The 13092-nt window shown below is 42.0% G+C and overlaps 1 protein-coding gene across 1 annotated transcript; it reads left to right on the top strand.

The window, feature by feature from the left end:
- Positions 1 to 3921: 3921 nt before the first annotated feature.
- Positions 3922 to 12918, top strand: nr2f6b (nuclear receptor subfamily 2, group F, member 6b). Its single transcript, XM_077607278.1, has 5 exons — positions 3922 to 5646; positions 6289 to 6383; positions 8931 to 9268; positions 9833 to 10079; positions 10861 to 12918. The coding sequence occupies exons 1-5, from the start codon at positions 5393 to 5395 to the stop codon at positions 11133 to 11135; spliced, it is 1209 nt and encodes a 402-aa protein (XP_077463404.1). The 5' UTR covers positions 3922 to 5392; the 3' UTR covers positions 11136 to 12918.
- Positions 12919 to 13092: the final 174 nt, after the last annotated feature.

The raw sequence follows: 13092 nt of genomic DNA, 5'->3' as shown, positions 1-13092 counted from the left end.
CTTGCTCTATGGGGCAAAGGGTGTCTGTGTCTAATGAGGAAGGAACAGGGAGTCATGTGCTCGAACTATTACTACGTGTAAAATTACTTTTCTATGTTAAAGCCTCATTAAACTGATCCCAAATCAATAGTTCAGGCATTACAGATGTTTTAAATACACAAAAAGTGAATGGACAATTATTGTACTCTGTTGAAACTATGGAAAACTTCAAATAATATATAGCAACATCACAAGTTTTATGCGAGTTGTGATCATCACATCCTTGAAGCCGTCAACCAACTCCACTCAAACCACAAAACAAGCGCTTCCTGCTGCACCGCGTCATTGCCACATGTTGACCCCTGCTCTCTTAACCTTGCTCGCCATACACACGCACGCACACGCAAAGAAAGCAAGCATGTGCAAATGTTTTCAGACACCTCATTATCAAAAGGCTTTTGTTTTCTTTTGTCAAGATGATAGAAGTGGCCACAGCATGGCTTTGTGCAGTTCCCACTACCAGCAGGGCTTCAACTCGTTAAACCCGTACAGGGTTATTTGTTATATATTCTATTTTTTTAAATCATTTAAATGACCAAATGATAGTAATGTAATGTTTCATTGTGGGAACGTATAGCATCTTCAAAAAATATAATGAGACAGGACTAGCAAATGCTATCAAAAGATGAAAAGTGTGTACTATAATAGAATATTCTATGTTATGGATTTTTTTTTAAATGACCTCTTCCATGTTGGTGCAGATTATTGTACGTAGCACAGCAAAAATACAAGGATGCATTTCAAGTGCAATACAGTACCACGTTTTCCATTTGAATACACATTATTACCCGTTCCATGTACTAAATTTGTAATGCCATAACATCTATGCTCCTTTACATCAAGAAATCTTTAGAATTTTGAAGATGTCAATATACTTATTAAAAAAATACATGGAATTGTTTACTTGAATGTTTCCATTTCATACAGTGTTTCAATTTGAGGGGTTATTACAGTAAATTTCAGATGAAGTATTTTTATGGATAATGTGCAAATTAGTGTGAAGTACTCAAGTGGCGCTCTGCTACTGTTTTGTGAACTCCTGACTTCAGGAAGAATGTGACGACTCGTCTGAAGTCAACTTCATGCCGAGAGCAACCACATTCCTGACCTGCAGTTCAAAGAGCACAAGTCACTCTTACATAGTACTTTATTTTTCTTCACTAGCAAATGAATGCACAGCGACACTTATTTCCCTGTTGTAATTCATTTACAAAACCCAAAGGCGTACCTGGAAGGGTTGATGAATGATCATGTTGCATATCCAATCAATTTCAAAAGGGGAGTTTGATTATTATTAGATGTTTGAGACACAACAGCAGTAAAGATGAACTCTATAAACTTACCAACAGTGACAAAACTTGACAATATGACCTACAGGTCAATATTCTAGGTTCTTGGGAACAGCGTGTTGACATTTGATCTAAACAGAGCATTTTGCAATGAAAGTCAGGAAAGGCCAGATTCTTAGAAGTGGCGATAAGATTATCGTGTGGTGTAGAATTGTAAGGGAGCGATTTCCCCTCCCTAATCTGCTGGGAATTGTTTATTCTGATGGTGTAAGTGGTAGCAACCATAGTTTACGGAGCCTGCAGAGTTGTAGACAAAGACAAAGTAATGAGCTCGTAATTGACTGATTGGTGGAGGGCAGGACATCCGTTGTAAACAAAGATTCAAAATAATAAGCTTTTACACGCTGACACTAATCGACTTTTCAAATGGAAACATTTCAGTTTAACCAACAAGAACCATGTCCGAAAAACCTGTTTTTCGTATGTTTGTTGAAATGTTAGGGCCAAATGGTCAACTTTGAAGTTAGAGGTCAAAGTTGGTGATGTAGAACACTTTCTGGGGCCATCGCTTGTTTAAACTTTTGGTTTTGGCAAAGGAGTCAAACAACAAAATTGCTGTACAGTTTTTTTTGGCTTCTAAAGACTCTACTTTATTGACGAGACCATTTGTTTAGGTTAAATAGAGAGGGAAAACATTCCTATTTGGCCTGAATCTAAACAGTCCTGATGAGTGTGGTTAACACAAACTTTGTTACCTCCTTTACCAAAAGTGGAAACAGCAACTTGGTGATTACATGGCCTGATGTCTCTTAGCCCTGAAGTCCTCACGGTGTTCTACAGCATGAATAATCTCATTTCCTATTTTGTCTTGAAAGGTGAAAATGACCCACAGTCCACAATGCCTTATTTTGCAGCAGCTTAAAAAGGCAGCACTAATTCAGCTCACAATTTAGCTCAGCTGATAACCTCTTCACTAAACAAAAGGTCCATCCATGCACATTGAGTCTGGCTGTGACAGATGTATAGGCTTAAGTTACCTTATGTTCATTGTCCAAAGCCTCAATCAAGTTTACCAGTAGTTTTTGTTGGGAAACTGAATATAAGGCTATAGTCCCACTGGAGCTCCATTCCGCTTTCTTTACCTCAGATTTTTTGTTATGCAATGTGCACAGTCCATTTCTGATCCTTTCCAAGTCAGACCTGGGGTCCATTCATTTGTCAATATAGATCTGATCTCAAATTAATACATCTACAGTATGAACACAATCTGTACACATGTGACCTATATTTCAATAGGTTAAAAATGTCTCAAATGTTCAACAAAGCAAACGACAAATGCGAATATTGGCAGACAAAGGCGCACAATAAAACCTTTTTCTTTTTAAATACCACACATGAAGCTGTCAATTTTTGTATAAAATTGACTCATCCATTCATTTTCTGTACTACTTATCCTCACAAGGGTCGCGGGGGTGCCGGAGCCCATCCCACAATAAACCCCTTTTCTTTTTAATACCACACATGAAGCTGTCAATTTTTGTTTAAAATTGACTCATTCATTCATTTTCTGTAGTACTTATCCTCACAAGGGTGGCGGGGGTGCCGGAGCCCATCCCAGCCAAGTTTGGACACCCCAAATTTATGGCCAGTCAATTGCAAGGAGATGCCAGCAATCGTATCTAGGGCCCATTTAGATTGTTCAACCAGCCAGCCCTGCATGTTTTTGGGATGTGGGAGAAAACCAGACTACCTGGAGAAAACCCACACAATTGTCACAGACCCCCCGATGGAACAATATTTACTTTCGATAATCACACCTTGCAGTGTGCATACAAGTTGAATAATGGATTTAATGAAAAAAAGGAATTGTTTGCAGATAATGTAGACTAGACACGGACACTATAATCAAAATTTTTATATTGTTATATTGTTGTTTATATTATATTGTTATTGATATTGTTCTCTAGTATTAATAGTCCAAAAATGAAATTCAGTTTCCTTTTTATTTTAATTTATTAAACAAAATTATTTCCACTGTGACAGAATAGGAAATGGTGAATTCCAATAAAGTGGCTATAGTAGTTGCTATGGTAATTCAATTTATTATGTAAGAACAACAAATGACTTCTTGCCCTTGCACATATATTTAAAAAAAAACAGTGTGGGCACTTTGAATCTTTTCAAATTTCTTCAACATTCAGCGCCCTCGTGACCAGCGCGTGCAAGCCGTGTGTTGCGAGGGGGATTTCGGACCCCCCCTCAAGTGAGTGTGAGCAGCAGGTGTGAAAGGAACCCCCGTCCTTATCGCGTCGCCTTTTCACAAGTCGTGCTACAATAACAACAGACCCTCTCTGATATTATTGGGTCAACAATGTCGCAGGAAGTCTTGAGGATTAGAGCCAAGTGGGCAAGACGAGCATGGCCGCCAACGGCTCGCTGTGACCGTTCCACCCCTTTTTTGTCTTGCGGCAGTTTTGGGGTTAACTCCTCCCACTCTCTCCGTGGCCTGAGGTCAGGGGGGGAAACAAGCAGCTAGTCAGGCATTCTTTCTCTAGGACTGTGTTCTGCATGTATGTGTGTGTGCTGTAGCTGTGGCCCACTCTGTGCTCTTTGACTCCGCTGGCCTTATAAGGCATCCGGCGCCATGGCAACGGTGGGGCTTGAATAGCAGTGTCAAATCCCTGAGCACACAGACGCACGCTTTACTTAGGGGGAGACCGAGCCGGGCAGAAGCAGAGAGGGGCCGACTGAGGCCGAGAGGAGGCTGGCTTGCTCTTGACGGAACAGTCCGCCTTCCACTAGAGCTCCGTGACCTGCTTTTTCCTGCTTGATTGACTCATTTATTCCTATCGAAGGAGGAGGAGGAGGAGGGCCGGGGGGAAAGGACGACAGAGTGCAACAGTACACCCCGACTCCCTGGCAGGGAATGTGGAAAGGTTCTGGCCTCTGCTTGTAACCGCCTGGATGGACAGTGACTTAACAAGACAGGGAAGAAATAAGCGTCTCAGGGGAGGTCGACTTTGTTTTGGTCTTTCTCTTTATTTGTCCTGTGACATTTGAGCCTTTCCAGCAGAGTTGGAGTCGCTCTGAGAAAACAGAAGTCAACTACAGACAAGAGGACTAATGAATTTAGTTGCCGCAGAAACCGCAGAGGCATTTTAGCAGGAGAAAGAGGGGGTGTGTTGTCTTTCTCAGACCGCTCTCCTTTTGATATAATGCCTGCAGCTAGTGTCGGCATTCTGCACATTTTTCCCTTCACTTTTTGGTCAGGGATCCGTTGTTTGCTCCAAAGTTCAAGCTCGCCAGTCATCTTCGTTTGGTTCCATCAGCGGACCTCCCGAGGGGGTCCAAATTTCCAGGTGGCTTCGCCCCCATTCTTCGTCAGTGTCATCTCTGCCTCGACAAGTCAAGATTGAGTCTGGACTCGAACTGGCCCAGATTGTCGGATAACGCGGCGACGCTGCGCAGGAACTGGTTGGACGGGTTTAGAAGAGGGAGCAGAGGGCAGGGTAGTTTAACCCTGCCTGAAGGCGAACTCACTTAATTTTCCTCCCACGTGTCCTTTTGGGTGAAAGCGCTCTCACACACAGGGCCATAGTGACTGTTTTGTTTCTTTGCCACTAGGCTGAGAGGTAGCCGAGTTTGCTCTTCTTCTCGGAGGGACGGAGTCTGAATGAAAGTAAGAGGGAGGGAGAGACCAGAGTGGGAGACAAAGTGTAATTTATTGTTTCCTGGGTTAAAGCAAGCTGCACCCTTTTTTTTTCTTCTCCTGCCTGAACTCTGAACCACTCAGTGCTTGTGTAAAGTTTTCTCAGGAGTCATTGATTGGAGGTCAGGGCAGCGAACGGAAGGGCGAGAGGCAAGAACAGAGCGAGAAGCCGAATCACACGCAGTCCACCGGGAAGGATCAATCCCAGCCGACGGCAAGGAGGGGAAAGGTCATCGCAGAGACGACTTTCCATCCTATCAACTCCGAACTTTACGAGAACCCTGCATCACTCGATTTTGAGCGTACGACTTTAAAGCCGGGTCCGGTCAGTGTATGATCGGCGCACTTGGAGAATATGGCCATGGTAAGCGGGGGATGGGGCAACCCCAATGGACTGGAGGAGAAGGTGTACCTACGCAGGGAGGAGGATGGCTCGCCTCACGCCGGAAGCAGCGATGTGGATGTCGCGGACGAGGACAAGGCCTGCGTCCTGGATTGCGTGGTGTGCGGGGATAAGTCTAGCGGGAAGCACTATGGCGTTTTCACCTGCGAGGGCTGCAAGAGCTTCTTTAAAAGGAGCATCCGACGCAATCTCAACTACTCCTGCAGGTAATATTGCATTTCGTTCGGGAACATTTGGCAGCGGAACTCAAATGGATGTTTCTCTATTCTTCTCTTTTCAAACTTGTTGCAAGTTTGCCGTTTTGTTTTCCTTTCCAGCTCTTTGAGCTTGTCATTTCCTCGCCGATATACGCTGCGCACATGTCACAAACAACCTTGGCTAAAAGGAAAAACATGATCACCCGGAAGGTCAGGATTGCTTTACAAGGTCACCGTTGACATTATTTTTGCAGCACAACTGTTACTAGCTCATTCCTTTGCACTCCACCCGCCTGCACAGCCCTCAACAACATATAATGTGGTTATGTATCCCTTTTTTGCCTAATAATACACTAACCCTGAAAGGAATGTATCTTTTTAATCTGCGTGTCACATTCAGGGCTGAAAGGAATGTTGCCAGAGCTCGTCTCGCTGTAAAAGGCGACACAAGGGCGTGTAGGGCTGATGATTTACAAAGGTCACAGCCTTGGAGAGCTATTCAGTCACGCCAGCTCACAATTTTCACTCATCGTAGAGGTCCGTGAGACCAGGGGGGGTGTAACAGGGAAACATGTGAATGCAAAGTGATTATCGGAAAAGCAACATGTTGTAAGGTTTTCACAACTTTACATTGTTTTTTTGTCATTGCAGATCAAACCAAGAATGCCAAATTGACCAACACCATCGCAATCAGTGTCAGTACTGCCGACTGAAGAAATGTTTCCGTGTTGGCATGCGCAAAGAAGGTCAGTCAAACACAATTGCCGTCAGATTAAAACTTCAGGTTAGCAAAGCAGCCTTCAAGCAGCTACAAAAAAACACTACAGAAAGCTATTTGGAATGTTAAATTCTTTCTTGTTAATGAAAACTGGCCCTAAAACATGAAAAACATGTTTAACACAATTATCTGCCGATGGTACAGGATGGTTTGACTTAGCGGTCATCTAGAACAGTGTTTCCCAACCTTTTTTGATCTGCGGTACAATTTTTGCATTGAAAAAAACTCAAGGCACACCACGAGCTGAAAATCTTCTAATTTAAAACTATATCACCTATATTAACATTATAAAGTCCTTCTCATCAAAGTTGTATAACGTTTTGTAACATAAAAACAGGAAAATGACTTAAATCTCGTAATATTACGACTGTTTTCCCTCCCAATATTACTTCAACCACCTAACATTACGAGAAGAGCCGTTTTGTGCTCACACAGACTTAATGTCGATAAAAGTTGAAGCCTGGAAAACCAGAGATTCCAGTTTACTTTCCATAAAAATAAGTAACAAAATGACTTTAATCTCATAATATTACAGTAATATGATTTCATATTTCAATTTTAACCTCGTGATAGTTCGATTTTAATCTCTTAATATTTAGATTTATCTCTTGGATTATTACGATGTATGACTTCTTGTAATTTTCCCACGGCACACCAGCACAATGCTTGGGAAACACTGATCTAGAACAAGTAATAATAATAATAATAATCGTATACATTTATATAATATTATTATATTACTATTATTATATTGCATAATTATTAATATAATTATATTGTATAATTATTAATATAATTATATTTATAATTATTATTATTATATATTAATAATATTATTGTTATAAATTATATAATTTATATAACCATTCAGTTGCACGATATAGTCTCAAAACGTTTGACATTTGCCAGTGACCCAAATAATATTTATACTGTCAACGTAAGGCATGTTTTCAGCACATTGCTCAAGTACAGCAGCTGTTTACGATTCGCGATAAGCAGGCAATTGAGTGCAATGAGCCCATCTGAAAAACTAGGGGAAAAGTGGCTGCTCTCACAATTACTTTCAAGTAAACAATGATTACAAAACACCAAATCCAACCATTCTTTCCTGAGGGATTTAACAATCCCTCTAGGAATGCTTTCATCAGATGAATCCTTTCTTCTCCAGCCCTTAATATTTTATGTTAGGAACTTTACTCACATTCATGTTGACGTGTTGCTGTAGAGCAGGGGTTGCCAAGTCCGGTCCTCGAGAGCTCCTATCAAGTCTGTTTTCCATATCTCCCTCCTCTACCACACCTGAATCAAATGATCAACTCATTAGCAAGCTGTCCAGAAAGAAGCTTGATAGCGATCCCGATTATTTGATTCAGGTGTGTTGGTGGAGGGAGACATGGAAAACAAACTGGATTGGGGCTCTCCAGGATTGGATTTGGCCACCCCTGCTGTAGAGTAGTGACCTATGGTCTCCACACCTAATGCACAAAGAAGAGTGACATGTCACGGAGTTTATATTGGGCCAGGTCAGTAATGACTTCCTGTGGCTGTGACGCACGTTGTTGCCCTTTCCACATTACCTGGAAGTGTGCAGCTCAACTTGGCCCAGTGAAAGAAGCATTAAATTTGATGAGATTAGGGTATATATTCTACAGCAGGGGGAAATTAAATGTGCTATATGTGGAAATGATTTTTCCTTTAACAACATTTTTGGCCAAAGTAGATGTGTTTTTTAAGCAAATCTGAAAAGGCATGTTATATGATGGTATATGATTAGGTCAGTTAGTAGAGTGTAGAATTATATTGGACATTTTTTTCCCAGGATCATAAATAAAAAAAAAGTGGTGCCGTTATGAATGTCTCCATGGGTGACTTATTACATAGAATAAATAAGTATACTTTTGTTGCCATTTATCTATATTTAAAGCATAGGGGGTGAACAAGTTAGACACAAAGAGCCAGATTTTTAAACTGTGAGAGTCAAAGCATCATTAAAAAAAAATCCAATCTGCCCTCTAATTTTTCAAAATATAATTATTTGTTTTTAATGGGCCATGATGAATTTGAGTGTGTTTTAAGAGTTAATAAAATATGAGAAACATGAAAAGAGATAAAGAGCCACAGTATACACAAAATATGATAGGAAGCAAAGAGCCACATTCATTTTGGCCTGGAGCCGCATGTGGCTCGAGAGCCACGTGTTCGCCACCCCCGATTTCAAGGAAAGTTGACCCCTTCCAGGACATGTAGCCCCTACAATCTTGCTGTCATTTACCTTGTCTGATTGAAACCTGCTCAAATACGCTATTCTTTAATTTAATTAAAACGAGCCCTATCATGTCAATATCTTTAAACAATCCAAATTGTTTTAAGTTGGCCCCTAATCAAAATAAAGGTCGAATGATTTGTAGCTGTAATTTTTCCTGCTAAGGATATCAAGTACCACCAACATGCCTTGCATATTTACACGCATGTTTGCGACCTGTGACAGCCTCCACTCGTCCCTGTGTCCTTGCAGCTGTCCAAAGGGGTCGCATCCCACCTTCCCACTCAGGTATCAGTCCCATCTCCCAACGGCCCGGTGGAGTGGGAGGCGTGTTGTCGGGTCACCTCGGGGCGGAATACTTCAACGGCCAGCCGGTGTCAGAGCTTATCTCTCAGCTGCTTCGGGCCGAGCCGTACCCCAACAGTCGCTACGGGACACCGTACGGCCAGGCACAAATGGGGGCTTCTGCTACCGGAGCCTCCGTCATGGGCATCGACAGCATCTGCGAGCTTGCCGCTCGGCTGCTCTTCAGCACCATCGAGTGGGCCAGAAACATCCCCTACTTCCCAGAGCTGCCCGTTTCGGAACAGGTCAGTCAAATTCAAATTGAGGCCCCAGGAGGCCCCAGCAACGTCATTGGTAATAATAAAGCTTGCAAACGTTACAAAGCCTTTGTCACTACACTTTTTTTTAGTAATATATACTTGTAACCAATGTTACCTCTAATTTTTTGTTTGTCTGGGCAGAAAGACAACCTCCTTGAGCACATTGAGTACCGCTGTGAGCAACATCATCATTGCTCGCTATGGGCACACACCAGTATCACACCTGCCATAAGCAGGTGTATGTCTACTACACATAAATGATTTAGTAATAATAAAATGTAATAATTAATATCTATGAATAGGCGGCCCGGCGGATGAGTGGTTCGCGCATCGGCCTCACAGCCAAAAATAAAAAATAAACAAATAAATAAATTGGAATTTTATTTTGTGCGCTCCATATGATTTACTATGCGCAGAGAAGACGAGAGTAGTGCCCAATTGCGCAGCTTATAGGGAACATTGCTTGTAACCCTTACATTTAGCCAGGTTATCAAAATTGGGATCAAGTGTTTAGTGTTACCTTTTTCCTTTGATTTTTTTGCCCCTCAGGTGGCGCTGCTGAGGTTGAGCTGGAGCGAACTTTTCATTCTCAACGCGGCCCAGTCTGCTTTGCCCCTGCACATGGCCCCCCTGCTGGCAGCGGCCGGCTTTCACTCGTCCCCCATGTCTGCTGAGAGGGTGGTGTCCTTCATGGACCAGGTCAGGGTGTTCCAGGACCAAGTGGACAAACTCAACAGACTGCAAGTTGACACTGCCGAATACAGCTGCCTTAAAGCCATTGCTCTATTTTCTCCAGGTATGTCCACGGGTTGCCAGATTGAGTGAATATTAGCTGCAATTTTCCCGCGTCAAGTTCAGATAAATTTCAGAGGATGATGGGATTATTGAAAATTTCACTTTTTTTCTTAAATACATTACAATAAGTAAACGAGCCAAAGTCCAGAATGTATGTCGCCTGAAATTATTGTGGCGAATGAAACATGTTTTACTGAATAATTCTTGTCTGCGACCTTTCAGTGTGTCGTTTACATGTTTAACTTTTTATTCCTATTGAAATTCATTCTCATACCGCTTATTGTGACAAGGGGCACGTGGGGGTGCTGGAGCCTATCCCAGCAAACTATTGGCACCAAGTGGGGAGAGACAACCAACTATTGAAATTGTACAATGAAAATAATTAATGTAACTGTTTGCCTCTGCATAGTTGAAACCGAGTCAAAGTGTGGGACTCTGGCCGAGGGTGTATGACTCAATGAAAAACAGTAGTCAAAAATCAGAAAAATAAGAGTTATGTCAGCTCTGTTTGTGTTGGAACAATTTTCCATGCAATTAAACCATAAAAAATGTTGTAAAAGACAAAACAAAAAAACTAAAACACTGGCCTGCACACCAATGAAACTGCACAGATATAAAAAAAAACCCACCTTCTGCTACCCGCTTCCAGCAAGTGAACCTGGCTAACCGCAAAATAGGATTAAAACAGTTTTTCTGGGTGACGGACTGTATTATGAACAATAAATGCCGATGAAAGGCAGTACTTGAATGTTACATTTTGGTTTCATGCATGTCTTTTTCAGACGCGTGCGGTCTGACTGATCCGGCGCACGTGGAGTCCTTACAGGAGAAGGCCCAGGTGGCCCTGACTGAATACGAGAGGTTGCAGTACCCCAACCAACCCCAGCGCTTCGGCCGTTTGCTCCTGCGCCTGCCGGCTCTCCGCGCCGTCCCGGCCAACCTCATCTCGCAGCTCTTCTTCATGCGCCTGGTGGGCAAGACGCCTATCGAGACGCTCATCCGAGACATGCAGCTGTCGGGGAGCTCCATCAGTTGGCCCTACGCCCCCGGACAGTAGGGTGGGACACACTGAGATCTGCTGGAAAGATACGGAGAAAATCCAAACGCTGAATGCTAGGTCAATTTAACTGCAGCACTTGAGTGTTGAGCCTATGGTCTCCACCTGATCTCATTTTGGACTACCACAAAAAAACTTGTGGAACAAAAGGCTTATTAAATAGCACATACTACCTCCACCAATAACTCCTTTAATGTGACACTTACACTGTTTGTTAGTGTTTTCTCTGCTTTGAGTGCAAGCAAACCATTGCACTGCATTTAATCACACAAAAATACACATCATGAGCAGTCGGTATGAAAGTTTTTACCAATTGTATTAGACATCTGGAGTCATATTCTTATAGTTTTTCTGTAGGTGGCCGTCCGACCGTTCATTTAACATTCGTCTTGATGTTCATGCTTCAGTATCTGTTTTGCTTAGAGTTGAACTGGTGATGCAAAATTGGTCGACTGGGAGAAATGACGCAATTCTAATGGATTTTCCACCAATTGCTGTCAATGGCTGCAAGATAGTTGTTCAGTGTGATCAAGAAAATGTTCAGTTTTTTGTATAATATTCGCTACTTCATTTTAATTCAATGGCTGCCAATGATGGTGATAGCCATCCAATCCATTTTAACTGGGAAGACTAAAAACTGCCATTAAAAATGAATTGGACGCCTGTGGTTGTCAATGGCGGCCAATCCGTTAAGGCTCTGTCACCCTCTGAACTATAAGCATACTTTATTCGGGATTTGCTGCCCCCAGGTGGCCGGAACATTTTTGCACAGACAAATATAGTGGCTTTAATGTACAGTAAGAAGTTTTCAGGCTGCATGCAGTTCATCAGAAAGAGTTGGACTTTATTACCTCATGTTTTATTCTCTTAAAAACAAAGCTTCTACAGTGAACACTTAATAAATGCACCTTGCGAACTATAAATTTAAAGGGTTCAAGGGCCACCATTGTCAGAATGCATGAGTTGTATTCTCCCAAAGACAGACGTGCAGTGATTTTTGGAAATTTATTTGTATTTGCAAATGTAATTTGAGCCATGGTGTAGTGGTTTGTTCGCCTGACTTGGTTGCAGGCAGCGTGGGATCAATTCCCGCTCAGTGGCGGTACGATTGTGAGTGCAAATGGTTGTCTGTCTCTGTGTGCCCTACGACTGAGTGGCGACCAGTCTCTGGTTTCGTCTGCTTGACCCGAAGGCATATGGGATAGGCTCCAGCACCCCGCAACCCAGATAAGGATAAGCACTGTTGAGAATGAATGAATGATATTGAGATGTTGCCCCAAAGTTGTGTAGTTCATACATGGAAAGGTACGACATTTTATTTGTTTTATTTGTAAAGCAAACCTACATGGCCTTACTGACAGTTGCGAATTATAGTTGGGGTCACGCAAAGCCCTCATCGGTACTACTAAAATACTTGTCTTGTTGGGAGCATGACCATATACTCATTTGCCAAACTACAACGCTTTTAAAGGAGAACATTGTATTTCTATCTTTTGTATTATCTATCAGATTTGCAGAAGATCGATCCCAACTTCAAAAACTCAAAACGACTTTTGATTGTTATAATCCAATTATTTGTCTATTTTTGGGGGAGGTGGGGTGGGCTTTATTGGATTCATGCAGCATCACTTCAAAAATATACAGATGAATGTTTGACTAGCTTTGTTTGCAATACTTGAAATAAAATTATTGTATGCACACTTAGACGTCAGTCCTGTGAAGCAATTTCAGAGATGATCTGTGTTTTTTTTTTATTAAAATAAAATAAAAATGCCTCATGGGTTGCACGGTGCATGTTTTTGGAATGTGGGAGGTAACTGGAGCACCATTAGAAAACCCACACAAACACCAGAAGAACACTGGGGGGAAAAAGTTGCAGCAATGTTTCATTTCAAAATCTGAATCATTTTAGATTTGCAATAAGGGCCGTTAATGATAGCAACATGCAGATTGATCA

This window comes from Stigmatopora argus, chromosome 8 (genome assembly GCF_051989625.1).
Source record: "Stigmatopora argus isolate UIUO_Sarg chromosome 8, RoL_Sarg_1.0, whole genome shotgun sequence".
Lineage (NCBI taxonomy): Eukaryota > Metazoa > Chordata > Actinopteri > Syngnathiformes > Syngnathidae > Stigmatopora > Stigmatopora argus.
Note: the sequence above shows the minus strand (reverse complement) of the source record. Positions and strands in the feature narration are given on the sequence as shown.

What these genes read in the sequence shown, in the direction of transcription:
- nr2f6b (XM_077607278.1), top strand. Translation starts at nt 5,393, where the DNA reads ATGGCCATGGTAAGCGGGGGATGGGGCAACCCCAATGGACTGGAGGAG. An exon ending in AGCTGCCCGTTTCGGAACAG is followed by an intron (nt 9,269 to 9,832) that starts GTCAGTCAAATT and finishes TTTGCCCCTCAG; the next exon opens with GTGGCGCTGCTGAGGTTGAG. An exon ending in CATTGCTCTATTTTCTCCAG is followed by an intron (nt 10,080 to 10,860) that starts GTATGTCCACGG and finishes TGTCTTTTTCAG; the next exon opens with ACGCGTGCGGTCTGACTGAT.